This window comes from Herpailurus yagouaroundi, unplaced genomic scaffold, assembly GCF_014898765.1.
Source record: "Herpailurus yagouaroundi ecotype Mexico unplaced genomic scaffold, PumYag 249, whole genome shotgun sequence".
Lineage (NCBI taxonomy): Eukaryota > Metazoa > Chordata > Mammalia > Carnivora > Felidae > Herpailurus > Herpailurus yagouaroundi.
The window spans coordinates 837,705-861,574 of NW_024412466.1; the positions used below are offsets into that span (position 1 = coordinate 837,705).

Here is a 23,870-nt window from a genome sequence, read left to right on the forward strand (position 1 = left end):
AGCTGGGCAGCCGCTATGGGGGCGCCGGTGGGGAGCGGGCTCGGGGCGGCGGGGCCGGCGGGGCGGGCGGCCCGGGCCCCGGGGGGCTGCAGCCGGGCCAGCGGGTCCTCTACAAGCAGTCGATCGCGCAGCGCGCGCGGACTATGGCGCTCTACAACCCCATCCCGGTCAAGCAGAACTGCTTCACCGTCAACCGCTCGCTCTTCGTCTTCAGCGAGGACAACGTCGTCCGCAAATACGCCAAGCGCATCACCGAGTGGCCATATCCTGCCGGGGGGCCGGGCCGCTCAGGGGCCGGGGGACCGTCCGAGGTCGCGGGGACAGGGGCCGGGCGCGGCGTCCGGTGTCCGCGCTCCGGCGCGTCGGGGAGGGGGCAGCCCGGGCGGGGGGGGCCGGGGCTGGGGCGGGTCGCGTGCGGCGCCCAGTGGCCATCTTTCCCGGGGTCGGGAGGAGGGTGCGACCTGGGGAGAGGCGGCGAGGAGGGGGCGGGGCGGGGCTCCGGGGGCCTTCGCGCGCCGCGTGTGCGTGTGTGTTTGAGGATGTACGCGCGCGCGCGCGCGCGTGTGGTCGTGGTGGTGGCGGCCGCGGGAGCGGGACGGACGCTGGGCGGAGCCCCCTGTCCCTGGACTCGTCCCTTCGCTCCCTTGGTCTGGGTGCAGAGCGCGCGGCCAGCCTGGAGGGCACACGAGGGCGAATCCGTGTCTGTGTAGGTGTGAGCACCCGTGTGGACGCGAGCCCGGGCGCGTGCCTGGCTGCAGGTGCTTGCGTGTGTGTGCGGGCATAGCATAGCATGAACCCGGCGTTGCGCGTGCGTGCGTTCGGGACTCGGTACATGTATGTTCGAGTGCCTGTGTAGGCACATGTGGCTACGTGTATCTGTAGGTGAGAGTGTGCGCCTGCGCAGGATCCTTCCTCAGCCTCGCGCTAGGGGCGCGCAGTCCCCTCCCCTCGGGTCGAGGACGCCCGGAGGAGCGGGGCTGGGGCGCTGTCCGCGGTGCTGACGGCCGTCTGGACGTGCCGAGGGGCTGGCTGCCGAGACTGCAGAGGCTCCGCCTCCGGTCGGCCCCCCCGCCTCCCACTCCCATCCCCAACCCCCCCCATCCCGCCGAGGATGAGGGCAGAGAGGGAAGGGTGGGCTTCTGACCGGTTATTCTCAGGCCCTCTGGAGGTGGCCTCGCTGTGGTTGCTGCACTGCTGCGCGCTGTGGGCCTCGGCTTCCCCGCCTCCCCCCCCCCTTGGCACCTCCTGGCCAGTCCTTAACCCACGCACTCCATTTGAATACATGATCTTGGCCACCATCATCGCCAACTGTATTGTGCTGGCACTGGAGCAGCACCTGCCTGACGGGGACAAGACACCCATGTCTGAGCGGCTGGTGAGTGCGGCGGGGCCGAGGGCAGGGCTGCGGGTGGCGGTGGCTCATCCGATTCCAGGACCCTTTAGGATCTGTGGCTGAGCTTAGCTTCCTTGGACAGGGACATCCGGGCAGCTCTCCTCTCCTTTTGGTGGAGGAAAAGGTGAGAACCCAGGCAGCTAACACCTCCCTCAGGGTCTGGGGGACTGGGGTATCCGGCTCAGCCCACGGTGGGAAGGAAGGCCTGAGAGAGGCCACGTTAGCTAACAGCTACTTTGCCCTGTGCCACTAGCCACCCCACACCCTAAAAGGGTTGTCCAGTTCTACAACCTTAAGCCTTGATCTAAGAAACTTAGTGTAACCTGGGGTAGGGGAGTGGCATTCACAGTGGTCCAGGGTCAGGAATGTCAGGCTCTATGAGCACCCTCACGATGGGTAGGCTGTGGTAGGCCCTGTGGTACGGTCCTGGGTCTAGGGGCTGTCCTCCTTTCCCTCAGAGTTGTCTTTCCTGGCTCTGCTTGGAATACCTTCTCCATGGGGCCACCCCTACCCAGGGGAAGCCCTCCTTCCCAAGCTTTCTCCCCAAACATCCTAAATCGTTTTCAGCCACTCCTGCCAAGAGCCGCACAGGTCCCTGTGGTGTCCCCTGTTGGAGCACATGAGAGTCAGGATGCCAGGGCAGGGTCTCTGGAGGGACTGGGGCAGAGGAAGGGTGATATTTGGAGCAGCGAGTCCCATTTCAAAGGTGTGGCTTGTCCCCTAGCCCCTAGTCTTTCCTGCTGCCCTGATCCCTTTGCCTGGGCTTGGTGTGGGCTCCCAGGCCTGAGAGACTGAGCCTCAGAACAGAGAGAAGGAAAGAGCAGGTACAGGGGTCTGGAGAGGGAACCTGGGGCCTGGCTGAAGAGCTGCCCCAGCAGTCTCTCCTGGGGTTACTGGGCATCAAGAGGAGAATCCGTCTTTCTTTGTAGCCTGGCAAGTGATTGATCGTCTCTGTGGCTTCTTTCTATGACGTCAGTGGAGATAGACAGGAGGTGATACGGGGCCTGTTCAGTGCTTAGTGTGGGCCCTGAGCCCCCACTGCCACCATCACAGGCCCAGGGCTGGGGAAGGGGAGACGGAGTAAGGCTGACCTGGGGGTGCTCACAGTGTTGCGAGGCACCAAAAGAAGGCAAGGAAGTGGAGAGCCAGTGGGTGGGAGGTTTTCTGGAGTAGCCATTTGTGCAGGCGCTCAGAAGGCCGGGGGGTTTTGGTTGTGAGAGAGGAGGGGTGTGAAGGGCAGCACAGTCACGCCACCAGGCAAGAGCGGGTGTGGTCCCTGTGGGGGAGTCTTGCGCCACCAGGAACCAGACAGGGTCACTTGCCTCCTGTGGCCCCCTTGTGCACGCTGGTGTTGTGTGTGCTTGTGCTGAGTGTGTGTTCTGGGGGCTAGAGCAGAGGGTGAAAGTGAGAGCAGAGAGCCTCTGCCAGGCCACAGGGCGTGGCCATATCTCCAGGGAAGTTCGGCAGGGGTAGGGCCAGAGGGAGGCAGGCCAGGAGATGGTGGGGGCAGGGGGCAGGGAGACCAGTGCACAGTAGTTGGGCTCACGCTTGTCCCTGCTGGGTGACAGGCTTGAGTGGGCCAGCCGGGCCTCCAGGCAAGTCTGAGCTCCTGCCTCCCCAATGAGGGAAGATTTGCTTTGTGGTGAGGGGGGTTGGGCTATCGGGAGAACAGACAGAATGTGCCTAGAGGCCTTGGGAGCCCTTGCTGACCCTAGTCTTGTGTGTAGACACAGGTCTTCGGGCCGTTAGGACAGACAGAAGGCTGGAACACGGATTGGGGCCTGGAGAGGAGAGGCTGTGGCGGCTTCAGGGTTCAGACCGGGAGGCTTGTGCTGATGCTGGTGGACCTGTAGGGGGCCGGGTGACAAAGGGTCAGCCTCTTCACCGTCTGCCAGCCTGGAGTGGGGTGGGGCCTTCACAGCTCTCTGTCTCTGGGGTTCTGCTTCTCGGCCACCCGTCAACCTCCTGCGCGGCCTTTGGCCAGAACCGCTAGCTTGCAGTCCCACCTCACCCCTTCCGAGCTCGCCCTGAAGAGAAGGATCTGTCGTGGGCCCTGTCCCATCTCCCAGCTTGGGCCTGCTCTTTCGTCTGCCTGGAAGCTCTCTGTGAAGACGTGTTTGTTGGAGCCAGTGCCTTCCCTGGGGCTGATGGTCAACAGCCCCTTCGTTTGGGGGAGAGAGGACCCTCCAACTAAAGTAGACCCAAAGCTTTCAGAGGATGATTTCGGTCATGAGTCAGCATCTGGGTACCAAGATGGGAGAGCTGGGCGGTGATGGGCACAGGGCTGACGGGGCCCCTGGGGGAGGTAGCTCCTGCCAGGCACAGCCGGAGAGGCCCCGGCTGAGGGTATTCCCGGTCATATGGGGAGGACTCTTGAGGACCAGACTTCCTGTGTGTGGCGGGGGGAGACACGGGCTGCTGGCCCTCAGTGGGAACTGACAGCAGCCACAGGGAGCCAGTCTGGCGCTCTCCTCCCCTGCAGCCCCAAAATGGCCAGTCCCCAGGCCCTGCAACCCTGGCCCCTTTCTGGCAGGGCAGAGCCGCTTTCTATAGGGCAGTTCCTCCTCTGGCTCCCTAAGGGCAGGCCCTTCCCACCACTCCTTCATCTGCTTTTTTATAACAGCAGCCCTGGCGTACAGGTGTCCTTGGTCTGCACTCAGGCCGTTTCCCATGCTGACCTTCCCAGTGCACCCCCGTGGTCCAGTTCCCTGGGGCTCACCTGCACCAAGGCTCTCTATGCCACCGTCCCCAAGTGAGCGATGCCCCTGGTCACTTACGACACCATCTGTGCATGTCTCCATGTGACGTCCTCCTCCCCGAGCCCTGTACAGCTTGCTTCCCACCTTGCTCGGCACCAGACAGACCTGGCCCCAGTTGATGCTCGTGGCTGAGTGATAAGATGCGGTGACAACATTCTTTTGCTCACACTGTTCCCTCCACCTGGAATTCCTGTCCTCGCTGCCCCGCTGTCTGCCTTACTCTCCAGAGGCTCCCTGGGGTCTGGGCTGTATTTGCCCCCACCAAGATTTGCATTTGTGTGTTATGATTATTATCCAGAAGATGTGTGTTGAATGAATAAATGGGTCCTGGGCTGCACCCCAGGAATTGGGGCATTATCCAGGCAACTTCTGAAGTGATTGGAGCCCAGGATCACACCGATCACCTCTGGGTTTGAATATGGCTTGGTTTCCAACAAGCTGTGAGTCTCCAACAAGCTGTCATGTCTGGGCCCGTTTCCTTTAGAGTCAGGATGATAATACCTTTAGTGCGTGGGGTGTGGGATGGATTGCAGAAAAGGCCCACAAGTGCTGTCAACATTGCTTCTCCTGCTGCAGGGCTTCGAGGGGTGAGAGACCCCAGGACACCCCCCCCCCACCGCCCTGTTGTGGCTGGGGTGCCACTGACTATGGGGGCAGGGCCACGTTTCCTGTGAAGTCTGTAGGTGGTGAGGCTGAGTGGAGGGGGGGGGTGGTCAGAGCTGGGACAGTGTCCCTGCCTGCTGCCTCGACCTGCCCAACTTGGGGGTGGTGGCAACCCTTTCTCTGCCTCTTCGCAGGATGACACGGAGCCCTACTTCATTGGCATCTTCTGCTTTGAGGCGGGGATCAAGATCATAGCCCTGGGCTTCGTCTTCCACAAGGGCTCCTACTTGCGGAACGGCTGGAACGTCATGGACTTTGTGGTGGTTCTCACAGGGTAGGTGGCCAGGACCTGGGGTGTCCCCTTGCTTGGGGCTAGGGGTGAGCCAGCAGTGTCCACACCAAGCTGTTGTGAGTGCTGGTGGCCGTGTGAGGAAATGCCTGATGGTGTGGGACCGGGCTGTTACCCGTGAGCGGCCGTCTTTGCTGAAGGACCTACGTACAGCGTTCTATCCTCAGGTGGAGCGCTCTTACAGACCACAGGCGTGGGGCCACTGGCTCTGTGGCTGGGTCCCCATGGGGGAGGGGCTTCCCAGGGCAGAGGGAGGGCTCTGGGCAGTTTCCTGACTGAAGAGCTGCCTGGAAGTGTGTTCTCAGAGCTCTGGCGCTGTGCTTGGACGAGCGCGTGAACGTTGTGTGTTTCCACGGTTTCTGGCTCCAGGAAGGTGCTTAATCAGTGTGTCCTGCCCACCACTGTCCTCCTCAAATGGACCCTGGTAATTGACAATTTGTGATTCGAAGTTGATTTGGGGGTGGGCTGGGGTGGGTTGCAGGCAGAGCACCCTGCTCGTCGTCACTGAGCCCCTCACCTTTGGAGGCTAGGTCTTTCGGTCTTTCCGACTGCCTGACAGTAGGGCCCTTGCCCTGCTTCTCTGGCCAGCGGGCTGAAGGCTGGAGCTAGGCTGCTCTGGGAGTGGGGTGGGTGAGAGCTTAGGGAATTTGCTCCACAGGACCTGTTTGCATAGCCCAGGCCCCAGAGGCCCCGCCCCAGGCCAGAGACTGCAGTCTCTTCTTCCCTGGGGCCTTGTGGTCCCAGAGAGGCTCAGAGCCCCAATCAGAGAGGAGGAGGGAGGCCCTACTGTTGCCCAGAACACTCCTTCCCAAGGAAGGGTGATTGTGGCCAAGGCCTCCACCCTGCCCAGCGACCCCTAACCTGCCTTGGTGCAGGTGACCACCTGTGCAGAGGTGGTTTAGGCTGAAGGCAGAGGAGGGAGGAGGTGACCACGGAAGCCCCAGACCTGGGGCTCAAGCCTCCACGGGCTCCCTGTGTGTGAGAAGACATGAACTTGGCTAAATAGCCTCTGGGCAACCAAGCAAGACTCTCGGTCCCACTGATGATGCTGGTGGGGGTGCTGGTGGTGAGCGTGGCCCTCAGAGGGCGGGGCGCTCCCTGTGGTCCACCGGGCACTGGGCAGGGTGTCTGGGAGCATCACTGGCTGTTTACATTGCTCCCTCCCTCTAGACGTGAGCCCCTGAAGACAAGAACGGTGTCTTATTTTTCAGGGTGTCCCCAGAGCCTAGCTTGGGGCGGGCCCCCAGGAGAGGTCAGAGAGTGCTGAATTAATGGGTTACTGAAGTGGCAGTGCTCTGTGCTCGACCTGCGGGAGGGAGCCCGCTGGGTGGCAGGACCCTGCCTCCCAGTCTGCTGTCCATGGTGCTGAGTGTCTGGGTTTCTAGGAACAAGGCAGGGAGGCAGAGGAACCCCCATCTACTCCTTGGCAGGACTCGTGGTCTTCTGATAAGCTCGTCCTGGTTCCAGGTCCAGGGAGCCATTCCCTCAGGGAGGGCTGGGAGAGACTTCTCAAGGGGAGGTCACAAGACAGAGGAGGATGGACTCACCTTCCTGAGAGCCCCAGTGAGAGGGTCCCAAGGGTCCTGAGACCTTAATTCTGGCCCCTGGCCTTGGAGACCCCTACTTTGTCCATCTCTTCTTTCTGTTTCTGTTTCCTCATCTCTCTCTCTCTCTCTCTCTCTTTCACTCTCTCATCTTTCCCGTGTACTTCTCTCCTCCGTCTCACACCCACCCCCCAACCCTGGTTTCTCTGTGTCTCTGTCTCTCTTTTCTTCCTTCCCTTACTTTCGTGGTCCTCGTCTCTGCATTTCTGGCCTTCTCTGACTTCTTTGTCTTCTCTGTCACTATTTCTTTCACTCTCGATGCCTTTGTTTCTCTGTGTCTTTTCGCTTTTTCTCTCTCATTCTTCCTTCTTTTCTTTCTGTTTTTGGCCTTGTTCTGGGTCGCAGAGTCTCTGCTCTCTGTGTCTGTAGGAGGAGGGCCAGGAGTTGGCACTAGTAGTTTCCAGGCTCCCTCTCTCTGCACATCATTGCCAGAGGTGTCTCAGGTGGGGACGGTGACCTGTGTCCCCTAGGGGCTCACGTGTGGGCCCAGAGTCATGCAGGGAACCCGCTCAGGTGCTCCTGCTTGTGGCTCATGGGGGCTTGTGAGCCTGGGTGTGTGTGCATGTGGGCATGTGGTAGAAGGAGGTCCCAGGTCATTTCGGTGTGAGTGCTAACCAGTGGGGAAGCCAGGGAGGTGCTCTAACCCAGCCCCTCCTGAGCTGAGGTCCCTGTGGATAGCCATGGGAGGGGCATTACTTCTCATTACTTTGTTGTTTTTAATTAGGGTTTACTTAATTGGGGCTCAGAGGGCTGGAGGCCCCTGGTGGGGAGGGGAAGGGCTCTGGCTGGGGAGGCCACGTTGCTTGGTGAAGCCTGACTTGTCCCTAGAGGCCTGCTGGGGTCCCTTCTGCTTCTGAGGCTGGTGTGCAGGTCATAGGAGGAGACTTGAGTGGAATGGGGTCCCCACCCATGCCTCAGGGAAGCCCCTTATCCCCAAGCCTAGGTCTACCCCTGGCATTAGGGAGCATAGCACCTAGTCCTAGCTCCACGGGAATGTGCTGAGGGGCTGTCCTGCCCACAGGCCCTCCGTATGCCCCTCGTCCGTGCCTCTGCCACTTGAGCTGACATCTTCTGACACTTTCTCTGCTAATCATCATTGGTTAATTGCTCATTTATTGAAACTTTGCTGAGCCTCTGCCAGGTGCTGAGGACACAGGAGTGAACAAGACTGCTGATCCCCTGCCCTGTGGCCAAGATGCTGGGGGACACCGTATCCCCAGCCCTCCTCTGTTTCTTCTTGGTGTACATAGATTTCCTAGAACATTCACACTTCATTACGTGTGATGTTTAGTGTGCCCCCCACCACTCCTGCCCCTCGATATATGCTTGGCAAGGGCACGTCTTGACCTGTGTTCTTCATGGCTACATCACAGTGCCTGGGGGGAGGTATGCCATGAAGGTCACTCCGTAAATGGAAAGGCCGTGCTTCAATTTCCCGCACCGGAAGGGAGTTAGGAGTGCGGAGTGTGGGCTGGGAGGCTGCTGCTCCATGTAGGATGTGTAGAGAGGCCCTCAGTGAGACGGTGAGTTTGGAAGGGCATGAGGGGTGAGCCATCTACATATTTGGGGAGGCGGTGGCTGGGGGTGTCAGTGCAGGACACAGGTGTATCGATGGTCTTTAGAGTCCAAGAATAGTTAGGATCCCTGGGGAAGCTGCCCATGACTGAGCCCAGGGACCAGAGTTTGTAGATTGGGACTGGCCAGTGAGGTGGGTGGAGAACCCAAAGAGGAAAGTGGATGGTGTTTCAGGAAGGAAGAGCTCTTCCTAAATAGAAGCAAGAGGAGGGAATGGAGGAGGGGTTCATGGTAAGCACCTGTGGGCAGCTCTTCTTTTCAGAATTTTGCAGCAAAGCAAGGCAGAGAAGTGGGGCAGTGGCAGGAGGGAGGTGAAGGGGCAGGAGAGAGACTACAGCCTGTGTGGTAGTCCAGGAAGCAAGGATGAGCAGATGATGTAGGCAGCGTGTCCTGGAGAGATGTTCTGGATGGATGAGGGAAAGTGGAATCCAGAATGCTGGGAGTCCCTGTCTGTTGATCTCAGCGGGAAATGGTGGAGGGGCTGAGAGTGCACTTGGGCTGGCAGGTGAGGAAGCAGGGCGGTGGAGAAGCCCTCAGACTGTTGTGTTTCCAGTGAACTAGGAAGCAAGCACATGAGCTGAGATGTGGTGTGGGAAGGGTTAGAGGCTGATGCACAAGGGCAGGGGATGAGATGGGGAGGGCAAGGGAGGTGGGGGCAGAGAGATGGGGAGTCAGGAGAGAGAATGAATGGAAGGAAGAAAGGGAGGGAGGAAGGATGGGGGGAGGGAGGAGGGGAGGGAGGGAGGGAAGAAGGGAGGGAAGGAGGGAGGAAGGAAGGAAGAGGAGGGAAAGGGGGAGGGAAGGAAGGAAGGAAGGGGGGAAGGAAGGAAGGGAGGGAAGGGAGGAAGGAAGGAAGGAAGGAAGGAAGGAAGGAAGGAAGGGAGGAAGGAAGGGAGGAAAGGGAGGGAGGAGGAAGGGAGGGAGGAAGGAAGGAAGAGGAGGGAAAGGGGGAGGGAAGGAAGGAAGGGCGGAAGGAAGGAAGGAAGGAAGGAAGGAGGGAAGGAAGGAGGGAAGGGCGGAAGGAAGGAAGGAAGGGAGGAAAGGGAGGGAGGAGGAGGGGAGGGAGGAAGGAAGAAGGGAAGGAAGGGTTCCTCTGCTCCATCCAGTCTCTCACCTCTTCCTTCGCCTCCCTCTCTGTTCACCTTCCCTCCTTTACTCAGTGACTGTCTGGCCGTCCATGCCCTCATTCATTTGGGAGGTATTTGTCAAATGCTCTAGTTGCCGAGGCCACGGTGGTGAGCATGGAGGCTGCCTTCTGCTGGGGGCGATAGTGAACAAACAACACGTGCCATGCAGGGTAGTGAAGCGCAGCAAGGCGCAGAAGGCCGGGGTGGGTTGAGGGTGACGTTTGTCCTTTCGTTGGGGGTCAGGAAGGGCCCTGGGAAGCGCCTCAAGCAGGGGAGCAGGCAGGGGGGGGAGGTGGGTCTCGGTGAGCCTGGGAGGGGAGCAGAGGGTGAAGATGTGGCAGGCTGTGGGGGCTGCTGGAGGGCTGTGAGTGCGAGAGCTGGGACCCGGTGCAGGGCTGACCAAGGGGACGGTAACCCAGGTGGATGTGATGGGGCCTTGGACTGGGGTACAGCTGGAAGAAACACTGGTCTGGTAGATTGCCCACAGAAAACCGTCTGGCACCTCCTTAGTGGGGCAGCCACGCCCCCAGCTCACCTGTAGCTGACCCCACGTGTGTCTGACCTCCTGATGCTGTCCCCGTGTCCCTGCCTCCACTCTCACAATCCTTCTTGGAAGTCCCCGCCCCACCCTTTGGTCCCTGAGGGATTGATTCCAGCTGGCAGTCAGGGCAGGGGCCCGAGCAGGGTCCCCTCAGACCCCGGGCATGTCTTCCTGCTGGCAGAGCCCAGCGTCCCCTAACCCTGAGAGTCCCTGCTCCTGTCATGGCCTCAGCCCGGTGCTTTCCTTCCTGGTCCTGGGGGACACGAGCAGAGACACGTGTCCTAGCTCAGGCAGGTGGCTCCTCCAGGGGACGTTTCCAACCACAGCTTCTCATTTTACTTCAGATTAAGCTGGGATTTCTTTCCGGGACATGTAATTAGAGCTCAGGGGCCTCTCTCCCCAGACTGGGCCTCCTGTGGGAAGCAGAGAGGGCAGGCAGGCTGCGTTGCTCCGGGAGGAAGTCTGGTCCTGGCTCAGCCCTTGACCACTAGGAGGCCTGCTGCTTCCTGTCCAGCTGGGACAGAGACAGGCCGGCCTCCTGGCGCCGTGGAGGCCTGGCTGAGAGAGGGGGTGATGGTGCGGGAGAGTGCACCTCTGGAGTGGCTTCTGGGGAGGCCAAGCCCAGAGGACGTCTGCCCTGGACGAGGCGGGTCCAGTAGGTATGGGCCGAGGTGAGCAGTGACCGTGTGTCCAAGTGTGGAGACCAGGGGGCTGGGCCTCACTGTGGCTGACAAGTGATTTCATAGCCGAATATGAGGTGACCCTGTGTCTAAGTTTGAGATGACAAAAGCCACCGTGTCCGAGTGCCTAGCAACACTGGATTTGGACGTGGGCTGCACCCGGTGTGCGTCTGAGCTGTGAGCACTGCAACAGTGGTGTTCTGCCACCATATAGGTGCCATAGGCTCCATATAGGGTCTCTCTCCATCCTATCTCTGACTGTGATGCCACTGATGGGGTCTCCATTGGTCAGATCAGGGGTTTGCTGCGGGGGGTCTGTTTGCCTGGTCAGATTAAGGGCTTGCCAGGTGGGGGTGGGGGTCTCTATGCCAGGTCAGATTGGGGGTTTGCTGGGCGGGACAGGTGTCTGTGTGGCTGGTCAGGTCAGAGGTTTGCTGGGTTGGTGCTGGGTCTGGTCAGGTCAGGGGTTTGCTGGACTTTCTGTCCTGGTCCTGACTTGAGGCTGGACATGGCCTCCTCAGCATTTAGCTGGGACCAAGGGGTGGGGGGCTGAGTTCTAACAAGTAGCCCCGGGAGCAGCAGAGGGAGGTTCTCAGGACCATTATTTGGGGTATGAAGTTTCAGTCCTTCCAGGTAGCATCCATGGGGCATGATTGATGACTCGGAACAGGTCTGGCCAGGGGTCTGCAGGCCCTCCTGGTGCTGTGGTGTCATTGAGAAGTCCACTCCCAGAGTGGGCTGGGAGCGGATGGGGTGGGGGTGCCCTGTGCCCAGCCCCCAGGTGCCTCCCTCCTGATAGTGGCCTCCTCCTGGGTCTGCTGGGCCCTGGGTCCAGGCCTGGAGCCCCGTGGTGGATTATATAACTTGAGGGAGGTGGGTAGGGTGGAATCCCGGCCTCCCTCAGTAGCACACGCCCCCGGGCTGGGTATTTATAGAGGACCAGCTCACTTACTCTGCTTGCTGTCTCTTGGTGTCTCCTCTATCCTATTCCCCCTCCCCCTTCTTCCTCTGTTTCAGGGTTCTTTATACTCTCCTGGGCTGGAGCTTGGAGAGCATAAAGAGACAGGCCCCTCCTCGGCATGGCCTGCAGACCCCCCAACCCTCCCTCCTTGTGTCCGAGGGCTGAGGAAGAGCCCTCTCGTCTCCAGCCCCAGGGGCCTGGTGATCCTGGGTAGGGCAGGGCATCCGGACTTCCCAGCCTCCTGGAGCTGAGCTGTGCTGTGGGCAGCTGACCCTGGGATTCAGGCTCTGGCGCTAGGGTGTCCTGAAGGTTGTCTCAAGCTAGGCATTCTCATGTGGGGGGGGGGGGGAACCTCAAGTCAATGTGCAGATGCTTGAGGGGCTCTGCACGACTTGGGGGTACCTTTCCCATGCCACCTAGCGCAGCAGCCCCGAGGGAACGCTGGCTCAGTCTCTGCAAACTTGCTGTCATGGAGCCCAGAGCAGAGAAGCAGCCCCAGGCCCAGATATGGCCAAGCACTTTCTGGGCAGCCGGCATCTGAGCAGGAGAGACTGGGGAGGTTGGCCAGTGACTCCTTCAGGTTTCATTCTGAGTGGGCCTTGAAGCCTTGGAAGCCTGACTCAGGGGACCTGCCAGCCAAGGCTCACGAAATTCTTCAGGGAGGGATGGTGGGGAGGTAGGTGGTACAGCCTGGAGACGTGAATTCAGTTTTGGCTAGTGGGAGGGGGATGGGATGCTGGAAGGCTTCTGGGAAGGGAGGGGACACAAGCCAGGTGGCGGCTGGGATGTGTCCATTCCTGGGCCCTGTGGTCTGCCTGGGTGCACTGAGTGGCCAGGGGTGGGTGGGGGACTGGGCTGTGAGAATCAAAGGCTGCTCCCCATCTTGGATGTGGGGCTGGTGGGCTGAAGAGGCATGGCCAGAGTTCTGAAATGGGCTGGAAGTTAGTTGCCAACACTTAAGGAGCTTTTATGTAAAAATCCACGTTTCCATCCAGCTTCTGCTCTTGGGACCGGCCTACCTAGGCTGGTCTGTGACCGCGTCTCCAGGCTCAGGCCTCAGTCAGTACTCTGCTCCCCCAGACCCACAGGGTCCCAGGCTTGCCGTGTCTCCATGGGGGCAGCTGAGGGCAACTGCTCCCCTCTCCTGTGGCTGGTGCGCCGTGAGGGCACGAGACTGTGCGTGTGGACAGTGCACGCACCTGCCCTGCATGGGCGGAGCGGCCAGCCTGGAATCTCTGTCCCTACCCAGCCCCAGGCAGCTGCCCTGCCACCCTCTCTCTCACACTGGTGGGCTCAGAGCTGCACATTCATACTGAGGTGGGAATGGCTGCTGATGTCTTCATGTGTTACAAAGCTGGTCTCAGGACTGAAGCAGGGGATGGCCGAGCAGGTACAGGATGGAGGCCCCCCACCACCTTGGCTCCTGGTCCCTTCTTGGGCTGTCCAAGTAGGGGAGCCGCTGGCATGTGCAAGGCGGGGCTCTTTGTGACCCTGTGCCTCCCTCCCCCTGCCTGCAGCTCACACCCTCTGGGCCATCCCCAAACCTGACGTGCAGTCAGACGGACCTAGAACTCTGAGGTTCTCAAGAGGTCAAGTGTGACAAGGCCCCTGGGCGTCCTGCCATTCACCCCTGCCAATGCCATCCTGCGCCCCTCGCTGTACCCTCTTTCCCCAGTTCTGTGTTTCAGTCTCCTTCCTGGGAGGCCACTCTAGGAGCCCCCACCACACCAGCCAGCGGCACCCTCTCCTCACAAAACAAGAGCCTGTGCCTCTGGTCCCCTGTCCTGGCTGGGAGGTGTGGGGCCTTTGTGCTTCTTGTTGGATGGGGCCGTTTGTGGCTTCTCTCCAACTCCCACACCGTCCTCCACCTTCTGGCCTCTTTGCCCTTCTCTTGCCCCAAAAGGCTCCCCCTCTGGCGCTCCGTGATGAGTCCATCTGTCCTCTCGCACATGTGTTCCCTTGAAGGGCTGTGTGTGAGCTTGGGCTGCCGTAACGGAATGCCATACGAAGGGTGGCTGAAGCAACAGACATTTATTGGTGACGGGAGGTCTGAGATCAGTTGCCGACAGAGTGGGTTTTGGTGAAAGCTCTCTTCCCGGCTTGTGGACAGCTGACCTCTCGCCTGTTCTCACGTGGTCTCTTGTCCGTGCACACAGAGAGGTCTCCGGTGTCCCTTCCTCTTCTAAGACAGTCTTGTCTAGTTAGGGCCCACCTTTATGATCCTGTTTAATCTTATTATCTCCAAATACAGTCACATTAGGGGTTAGGGTTTCAACACAGGAATTTGGAGGAGGACACAGTTCAGTCCATAACAGGCTGTGCTCAGACCCCAGGCTTGTCTGGACAAGCCACTGTCTGTTCCCATCACCGCTGTGCCCTGTTGCTAACGTGTTCACCAAATACCGTGGGGTTGGAACCCAGCTGGGAGAGCAGGAACCCACTTGACACGGGTTCCATGTCCACTACCATGGACACGGTAGTGTTGTGGCTGATCCTGGGCCCCCGTCCCTGTGGCTGGTGTATGTGGCTCAACTCCTCCCTCCCCCTGCCCTTCTTCTGACAGTGGGCCCTTTCTCATCCTTCGCGGGCATCTGTCTGTGCCTCACAAAGCCCCAGCAGCTGCAGGGCCAGAGAGCGCTTGGGATGGCTGGCCCACCCTGGACTGGGCGGGCGGTGGGGGTGGACACCGCTGGGACTGCAGAAGGTGGAGGTGCTCCCTGGGTGCTGCAGCCTCCTGTAAGGGCAGGGGCCCCTGAAGAGCCCTCAGCGTCGCCTCCCTGCTCTGTCCACACCTGCTGGGTCAGGCGCTCGTGCTGAGAATGCAGTGGTGGGGGCGGGGACGGCCTCTGGGATGGGCAGGAAGTCAGACCATCCTCCTTCCCATCACCTGATAGGTACCGGGCTCTGTCTCCACTGAGGCACAGCCAGAGGCAAACCCTGCAACGCCGGGCAGATGCAGAGACCCGAGGCCCAGCCTGCCCCAGCTGCCCTCCGGCCCCGGCCTCACCCTCTGGTCTGCTCCTTGAGGGTAAAGTCCCTCCTGGACGCTGCGTTTCCTCCCTGTGCTTTTCTGGGCCCACATGCCTGGGACACAGGTGGTGTGGGTGTGGGCCTGGGCACAAAGGCCTCCAAATCTGTCCTCGGAGCTGCTGGACAAAGGGAAGGAGGCAGGTCCAGCTCCTGAAATGTGAAGAGGTAAATAAAAACTGAAAGCTGACTGTTTTATGAGGTTTCCTGTGTGCTGGCTGCTGTTCTGATATGATAACTCCGCAGCCGTCTTGAGCCAGATGCCATTATTACCACCTCCACTTAAAAAATTAAATACTTTGGAGCACATGGAAGGCTCAGTTGCTTGAGCGTCCGATTTTGGCTCAGGTCCTGATCCCAGGGTCGTGAGATCGAGCCCTGTGTGGGGCTCTGCGCTGGGTGTGAGGCCTGCTTGAGACTCTCTCTCTCTCTCTCTCTCTCTCTTTCTCTCTCTCTCTCTCCCCCCTCTCCCTCTCCCCCTCTCCCTCTCCCCCTTCCCCCTCTCTCTGTCCCTCCCCACTCTCTCTCAGAAATAAAAAGAATTAACTATTTGAGCTAAGTGTAGATTCTCAATATGCAGAGAGAATGGTGAGTGGGTCACATCCCATGAAATGGGGCACAAAGTCACAGCCAGACATTTGTGCCCTCACAGCTGTGTCCCCCAGTGGCCTCCGGCCCGTGGCAATCACTAATCCGTCCTCCACTTTCATAAGTTTGAGTTTTTAAGAACATTATAAAAATGGAATCACACCTTTAGGGATTGGCTGTCCTCTCTGAGGCCAACTCGGAAGATCTGGTTTCTTCCTTTTCATTGCTGTGTGGTGTTGTCTTGTGGCTTCCCTGAGTCTGTCTAACCACTCACCTGCTCACAGACACTAGGTTGTTTCCAGATTTTGAAATAATATGAACAAGTTGCTATGCACATTCTTATACAGGTTTTTGTGTGAACAGAAGTTTTCTTTTCTCTGGGATGAACGCCCAAGAGCACAACTACCCAACTGTTACCCAGAGGCTGTGTTCTTTTACAAATTTTATGTTCCCACCAGCAATGTGTGAATGATCGAGTTTCTCTGCATCCTCACCAGCATTGGGTGTTATCACTACGTTTTGTTTTACCCGTTCTGATAGATGTGTAGTTTTGATTTGCATTTCCCCCGTGGCCAGTGATGTTGGACAGCTTTCGCTGTGCTCGTTTGCCATCTGCGTATCCATTTTGGTGAAATGTCTCTTCATGTATTCTGCTCATGTTCTAATTGAATTATTTGATGCTAGTTCGTCATCAGATATGTGGCTGGCAAATATTGTCTTCCAGTCTGTAGCATATTTTTTTGTTCTTATAGAAGGGACTTTTTCAGAGCAAAAAGTTTAAATGTTAATGAAGTCCAGTTTACAAGTTTTCCTGTGTATGGATGGGGCCTTTGGTTTTATCTCTGAGAACTCTTCACCAGCCCTCAGTCCTTAAGGTTTTCTCTTATGTTTTTTTTTTTTCCTGTAAGTTTTATAGTTTGCATATTACTTGTAAGTCCATGACCCATTTTGAGTTAACCTTTATATCGGCTGTGAGGGTTAGATTGAGGTTCTTTTTTTCCCTTTCACCTGTGGATTTCCAATTGTCTTAATACCATTTGTTGAAAAGTCTATATTTCCTCTATTAATTTTTTTTGGACTTCTGTCAAAAGCCAGTTGGGCACATTTGAGTGGGGTTTTTCTGGGGTTCCCTCTTTTGTCCCACTGGCTTGCGTGTCCAACCCCCGACCAAGCCTGCACTGTCATGATTACTGTGGCCTCAAAAGTCTTGAAATCACATAGACTCATGCCCATTGCTTTCTTCTTTTTTTCCCAATTGTTTTAACTGTTCTAGCTTCTTTCCTGTCATATAGATTTTGGAATAATCTTGTCAATATATACACAGATCTTGATAGGAATTGTGCGTGTCAGTTTGCAGAGAACAGACTCCCGGTTGCTGAGCATGGTGTGTCTCTCCATCTGTGTGGATCTCCTTCGACGTCTTTACTCCACATTTTGTAGCGGTCAGGGTTCAAGTCCTGCACATGTTTCATTACATTAGCATCTGAGTTCTCTTGTATTTTTGCTTGAGTATAAATGCAATCGTATTGCATTTTAAATTCCAGTTTCTGCATGTTCATTGCTAGTATCTAGAAAGAGAATAGATTTTTATATGTTTGTCTTTAATCCTGCAACCTTGCTGAACTCACTAATTCTTGGAGATTTTTTTTCAATATATTTTTTTTAATATATGAAATTTATTGTCAAATTGGTTTCCATACAACACCCAGTGCTCATCCCAAAAGGTGCCCTCAATAATTTTTTTAATGTTTATTCATTTTTGAGAGAGAGAGAGACAGAGGGTGAGCAGGGGAGGGGCAGAGAGAGAGGGAGGCACAGAATCCGAAGCAGGCCCCAGGCTCTGAGCTGTCAGCACAGAGCCCGATGCGGGGCTTGAACTCACGAACTGTGAGATCATGACCTGAGCTGAAGTCAGATGCTCAACTGACTGAGTCACCCAGGCGCCCTGAGACTTTTTTTTTTTTTTTTGAGATTTTTTGGAATTTCCAATGCAAATACGTCATTTGCAAATAGGGACAGTTTTATTTCTTTCATTCCAAGCAGTGTGCTGCCTCTTTCCTTTTCTTGCTTTACTGCGTTGATGGGGCAACTGGGACCATACTGAGTGGGAGTGGTGACAGTGGAAGGCTTGGTCTTTTTCCCACTGTAGGGGGGAAACACGTCCAGTGGAGTGTGGGTCCTGTAGGTCCTCGTTATTAGGGTGAGGCAGCTCCCCACTGTTCCCATTTTCTTGAGAATTTTTGTCATGAATCAGTGTCACATTTCATTGAGTGCTCTGTCTGCATTGGCATGATCACATGACTCTTTCTTTGTAAGCCTTTTAATATGGTGGATTACAGCGAGTATTGAACCAGCCTTACTTCCCCGGAATAAACATGGTCATGGTGTGTTTCTTTTTCATATACTGCTGAATTCTATTTGCTAGTATTTTGTTAAGGATTTTTGCATGTGCATTCATGAGGGTTATTGGTCTGTAGTTTTGTTTTTTGGTACTGTCTTTGTCTGGTTTTATTTTATTTTATTTTATTTTATTTATTTTATTTTATTTTTTCAACATTTATTTATTTTTGCGACAGAGAGAGACAGAGCATGAACGGGGAAGGGGCAGGGAGAGAGGGAGACACAGAATCAGAAACAGGCTCCAGGCTCTGAGCCATCAGCCCAGAGCCCGACGCGGGGCTCGAACTCACGGACCGCGAGATCGTGACCTGGCTGAAGTCGGACACTTAACCGACTGCGCCACCCAGGCGCCCCATCTTTGTCTGGTTTTAATATCAGGATAATCCAAGCTTCATAAGATGAATTTTGAACTGTTTCTCTTGCCATCCTGTTTTCTGGAAACCATTGTGTGAAAAATGGTGTGAATTCTTCTTTAAATATTTGGTAGAATTCTGCAGTGAATCCATTTGGGCCTGGAGATTTATTTTTTGGGAGTTTTAAAATTATGGATTCAATTTCCTTACAGTTACAGAGATATTTGAATCATCTATTTCATATTGGATGAGTTGGAGTTGTTTGTGTTTTTTTAAGGAAGTGGTTCATTTCGTCTGAATTGTCAGATTGCTGTGTGTGGAGCTGCTGATGGTGCTGTCCATTTCCCTCCTGACGTCTCGGGATCTGTGGTGGCGCTGTGCCTCTTCCCTGACACTGGTGATTCGTGTCTCCTCTCTCTCTCTCCTTAGTTGGTCTCGCTAGAAATTGTCGATTTTATGATCTTTTCAGAGAAACGGCAGTTAGTTTCGTTGTTTTTATTCTTTTTCTCTCTCATTTTCAATTTCATTTATTTCTGTACTTGTTTCCTGCATTCCGTTGCTTTTGGTTTCTTTTTCTTAGTTCTTGTGGTGAGCACCTAGCATAGTGACGTGAGACCATTTCTTCTTCTTCTTTTTTTAAAAAAAAATTTTTTTTTGTCAACGTTTATTTATTTTTGGGACAGAGAGACAGAGCATGAACGGGGGAGGGGCAGAGAGAGAGGGAGACACAGAATCGGAAACAGGCTCCAGGCTCCGAGCCATCAGCCCAGAGCCCGACGCGGGGCTCGAACTCACGGACCGCGAGATCGTGACCTGGCTGAAGTTGGACGCTTAACCGACTGCGCCACCCAGGCGCCCCTCTTCTTTTTTTTTTACATTTATTTATTTTTGAGAGACAGAGCACAAGTGGGGGAGGGGCAAAGAGAGAGGAAGACACAGAGTCCGAAGCAGGCTCCAGGCTCTGAGCTGTCAGTACAGAGCCTGACGTGTGGCTCAAACTCACAAACCACAAGATCATGACCTGAGCCTAAGTTGGACGCCCAGCCGACTGAGCCACCCAGGCACACGCCCCCATTTTTTCTTTTCTAAGTGTGCATGTCATGTTATGAATTTGCCTCTCAGTGCTGCTTTAGTTGTACCCACACATTTTAATATGCTGTCTTTTCAATTTAATTCCGTTCCATGTGTTTTTAAATTATCCTTTAGACTCCTTTGACCTGTGGATTGTTTAACAATGTGCTGTTCAGTTTCCAAATGTTTGGAGATTTTCCAGTATCTTCCAGTTACTGAATTCTAGTTTGGTTCCACTATGGTCAGAGAACATACTCTACTATCTTGATTATTTTCAGTGTATCAGTGTTTGTCAAAGCCAAACACTAGGTTTGTTCCCTGGGCTCTTGAGAAGAATGGGTGTGTTGCTGTGGGTGTGCAGAGCCACACAGCTGCACTGCAAGTGCGGGTCCGATCCTGTTTGTGGAAGGTGCTACTGAGTTCTCGTGTGTCCTTGCTGCCTTTCTGCCTACTTGTTCTCTCCACTGTTGAGAGTGTGCCGAGGGCTCTGACAATAACTCTGCTGTGTCTGCTTCTCTTTCCGGCCTAACTGGTAGGTAGGGTGTTGCATCACGTATTTTGCAGCTCTGTTGTTGAGTGCACATGCATATAGGGTTGCTATGCCTTCTTGAGAGATTGTTTTCTTCTGTGGCCATCTGTGTCTCTGGTAGTTTATTTGCTCTGAAGTCTATTTTATCCGATTTACTATGGTCATTCTAGCTTTTCTTTGATTAATATCTGCACAATATATCTTTTTCTATCTTTTTACTTTTAACTTGTCTATATTCATTATATGTGAAGTGACTTTCTTATAAACACCATATTGTTGGGTTATGTTTATTTATTCGTGGTACCAATTCTTTTATTTGGTTTAGACCAATTCCATGTGGTGTAATTATTGATGTGTTAGGACTTAAATCTATTTTTATATTTTTTTGTTTCTGTTTGATCTCTCTTATTTCCCTGATTTTTTCCCCTTGCCTTCTCATGGGTTACTTGGACGTATTTTAGAACTCGATTTTAACTTACCTGTGTATTCTGAGTGTAGCTCTTGTAAAGGGAATGGTTGCTCCAAGTATTGCATTATATGTACATCACTTACCTGAGTCTGTTGGTGTCATTTTTACCTGTTCAAGTCAAGTATAGAAATCTTATACACCTTACATTCCATTACTCTCCCCCATTTATAATATAATTATTTTAAATGTTTCCTCTGCATGAACTGCATCAGGATATGCTGTAACTTTTGATTCAATCATCAAACGTGGTTTAGAAAACTCTGAGAAAGAAATTGTACTTATCCATATTTTAATTCTCTCCCTTGTTCTTCCTTTACGGTGGTTGGCGATTCCTTTTTTTTTCCCATCATGTCCTTTCTGTCTAGAGAACTTTTTATAGTCATTCTTTTAGGCTAGATCGGTTGGTGACAAATTCTCTTAGTATTTCTTCATCTGACAGTGTCCTGCTTTCTTCATTCCTGAGAACTATTTTTGTTGGGTATTGGTGTCTAGGTTGACTCTTATTTTTCTTCAGTACCTAAAAATACTGTGTCACTTCCTTCTGTCATGATTCATGATGAGAAATCTTGTCCTTTAAATTGTTTTCCCTGATAGGTAAGGTATTGTGTTTCTCTGGCTACTTTGAAGATTATATATACTTTTATTGTGAAAGTTCTCAGAGAGTAGTCATATGGTACCATGGACAATGTACACAGCCTACCAAGAGTCAGCAAACATTAATTTTGCAATCTTTATTCTTCCTGTATTATATATTTCACGAAGTCATTTAAAAGATGTAGGTAGTATGAAGCTTCATCTCTAATATTCCATGAATAAGGACGCTGGCTGACAAGACTACAACAATATTATCATACCTCACAAAACAATCCCATTATCACCTAATTCATTCCACTTTCAAACTTCCAATTGTCTTAATTTCTTTTTAGCTTTCAGAAGTTTGTGATATGTCTTGCTGTTGATATCATTGCACTTATCTTGTTTGGAATTCATACAGTTTCTTGAATCTGTAGGTTTAAGCCTCCTACCAAATTTGGGTTGTTTTCAGCCATTATATTTTTTAATGCTTTTTCAGCCCTACCTTTCCCTGTCCTTCCAGGAATATGATATATTAATATTACAGTTGCATAGATCCTTGAGGCTCCCCCCCTCCTCCTTTTCCTCCTCTTTCTTCTTCCTTCCTCCATTTCCTCTATTTTGGTGTTGAGCCCATCCTCTTTAGCTTTTCATATTGGTTATTTTATTTTTCAGTTATAACATTTTTATATCTTTTATTTTGTTGATACTTTCTTTTTTGTTTGTTTCAAACATGTTTGTAATTGTTTGTGGAAGCATGTTTATCATAACTGCTTCAATATCTTCGTCAGAGAATGCTGATGTCTCTTTTATCTCAGTGTTGGCATCTGCTGATTGTCTTTTTAAATTCAGTTTGGTATCTTCCTAGTTTTTTGTTGAATGAGTTTTGAATGAAACCTGGACTTTTCTTTTCTTTTTTTTTTTTGTTAATGTTTTATTTATTTTTGAGACAGAGAGAGACAGAGCATGAGCAGGGGAGGGGCAGAGAGACAGGGAGACACAGAATCCCAAGCAGGCTATCCGGGCTCTGAGATATCAGCACAGAGCCCGACGCGGGGCTCGAACTCACGGACCGTGAGATCATGACCTGAGCCGAAGTCAGACGCCCAACCGACTGAGCCACCCAGGCGCCCCTAACCTGGACTTTTCCTTATCATTTTCTGGAACTGGATCTTATTTAAACCTGTTTTAGCTGGGTCTCTGTTCCAGATCTGTAAGGGTCACTGCTGGTGGTGACTTGGAGGCATCTCCTCCTGGGGTATCCATGGCTGCTGTGACTGTCCCAGGTCACGAGGACTTCACTGATCAGGGCTTTGCTGCACTTCACTGAAGGCATAGGCCTCTTGTGAGCTGGACAGCTCAAGGACTTGATGTCCACCTGAGGGGCCACCTTCTGCCAGTGCAGGTCGGGGGGTGGTGAGGGTCAGGGAGGTCAGAATGAGGGGCTGTGTAGGACATCCCTGCAAGGGGCACTCACTGTACCCTGGAGGGGCTTGGGGCCTGCAGTCCTTGCTGTCCACTCTGCAGGGTCCCCACTTGTCCTGTAGCCTTATTTATGAGAAGAGGTTGGGGGAGAATGACCACTTGTGGCTTCTGTGCTTTGGACAGGGACTGTGACACTCCTTGCATGTAAGGCTGACCTCAGCATGTGTCAGTGTGTGTCGCTATGTGGGGCATGCGGTCCTAGCCCCACCTCTTCCTGGGTTGTGAGCCTGGACACTTGGATGTGCTCTCTGAACCCCAGTTTCTTCCTCTATAAGGAGTGGGTAATGGTGTTGATCTCTGAGTCCCTGGCACAGACAGTCCATGGTGTTTTTGTGTGAGTGACAAGGGAGTGCCGTCTGGTGCCAGGAGCGTTCTCCAGGGTGAGGGCTCACACATGCCAGGCCGGCCCTTCTTCAACCCTGCCTGTGGCTGCCTGGGTTTGGGGCAGGCTCAGGGCCTCTAGTGCAGGGGAGATGGGCCTGCTCAGCCCCAGGTTGGGGGTGGGTTGGGAAGCCGAGAGGATGCTGAGGCATCTTTGGCCGAGACCCACAGGCTGTCTCCATGGCAACTGTCAGCAGCCTCCCGGGCAAGAGCCAACACCTGGAAAGTCAGTGAAAGAGCCGTTCCTGGAGATGGCCCTACCACGTGTCTGCCAGCTCAGCTCCTGTGTCTCCCTGGGCTGGGGTTAGGGACTGTGGGCCTGACCCGCGTGGCCTAGCCAGTGGGTCCTAGCCCAGAGACCCCCAGCCTGCCAGTGTGAGCTGAGACACGGGCATGCAGGTGTGGATGCCTCTCCTGGGTGGAGCTGCTGGCCTCCCACGGAGCCACCTTGCCTCCCCACCCCCTCATGATGACAACAGTGATGGTTCTAAGGGTGCTGGTGCTGGCGCTTCTGCTGCTGGTGGGTCCTGATACTGCCAGGCACATCTAACGAGCGTTGTCTCCTGGCAACCTCACCTCGGCCCACGGGGCCCTCGCAATGTCATCTCTATGTCGCGGATGAGGGAGTGGATGCTCCCACACGCGGCGCCTCCCCTAAGTCCAGCAGCCAGGAAAATGCAGGCTCAGTCTCGAATCCTGGCCTCTTGACCCAGGGTCCTGGCCCTGGTGGTCCAGGGCTCAGTTTGCTCCAGCCAAGCCCTCCCGGGCCCCGGGTGCTCATGTCAGGGTGGCGAGGGCATCCCCAGCTCCCTGGCCCCAGCAGGGCCTGACCTCCCTAGAAGGGGCTGAGTGGTGCCTCGGAAATGCTTCCTGCCTCAGGCCCTGGCTGGAATGGGGGCTTTGCTCAGCTCAACCAGCCTGGAGCCAGAACCACCACTGCTGGGGTCACGGCATCTCTGAGGGGATGGGTGGGCCCCTGGGCTCCAGACCCTTACTGATTGGTTGTCTAAACTGAGGCGTTTTTGAGAGTCAAAGCCTTGCCTGTAGCAGTTTGTGCTGGGTCCACGGCACAGACTGAGGCTGTCCTGGGCAGCTGAAGATATGTGGTCACCCTGTCTCTGCTATTTTTGCTGGACTTGGTGGAATGGGTCTCAGGTAGAGCTGTTCTCTTGGCCTGGGGATGGGCAGAGGATGTCCTTTACCACCATAAAACAGCAAGACAACCATCACCCTCCCCAGGGACAATTGTGGAGATTCGGTGAGCTTTGCATGCTCCCAGTAGGGCAGGGCCCCGCCAGGCTATCATCACTGGCCTCCTTGTGGTTGTGATGGCTGTCCCCAAAGAGTTCCAGAGCATGAGCTGATGAGCTTGGGGAGTGTTGGACCACACTAGGCCTGTGGC

General features: G+C 54.6%; 1 protein-coding gene across 1 annotated transcript in view; it reads left to right on the forward strand.

The window, feature by feature from the left end:
• CACNA1B (calcium voltage-gated channel subunit alpha1 B) overlaps positions 1-23,870 on the forward strand; it is a 198,695-nt gene that overhangs the window by 4,391 nt on the left and 170,434 nt on the right. The window contains exons 3-5 of the mRNA XM_040460282.1: positions 3-262; positions 1,270-1,375; positions 4,950-5,089. Coding sequence (XP_040316216.1) covers positions 3-262; positions 1,270-1,375; positions 4,950-5,089 — 506 coding nt within the window. The remainder of the gene's footprint in view (positions 1-2; positions 263-1,269; positions 1,376-4,949; positions 5,090-23,870) is intronic.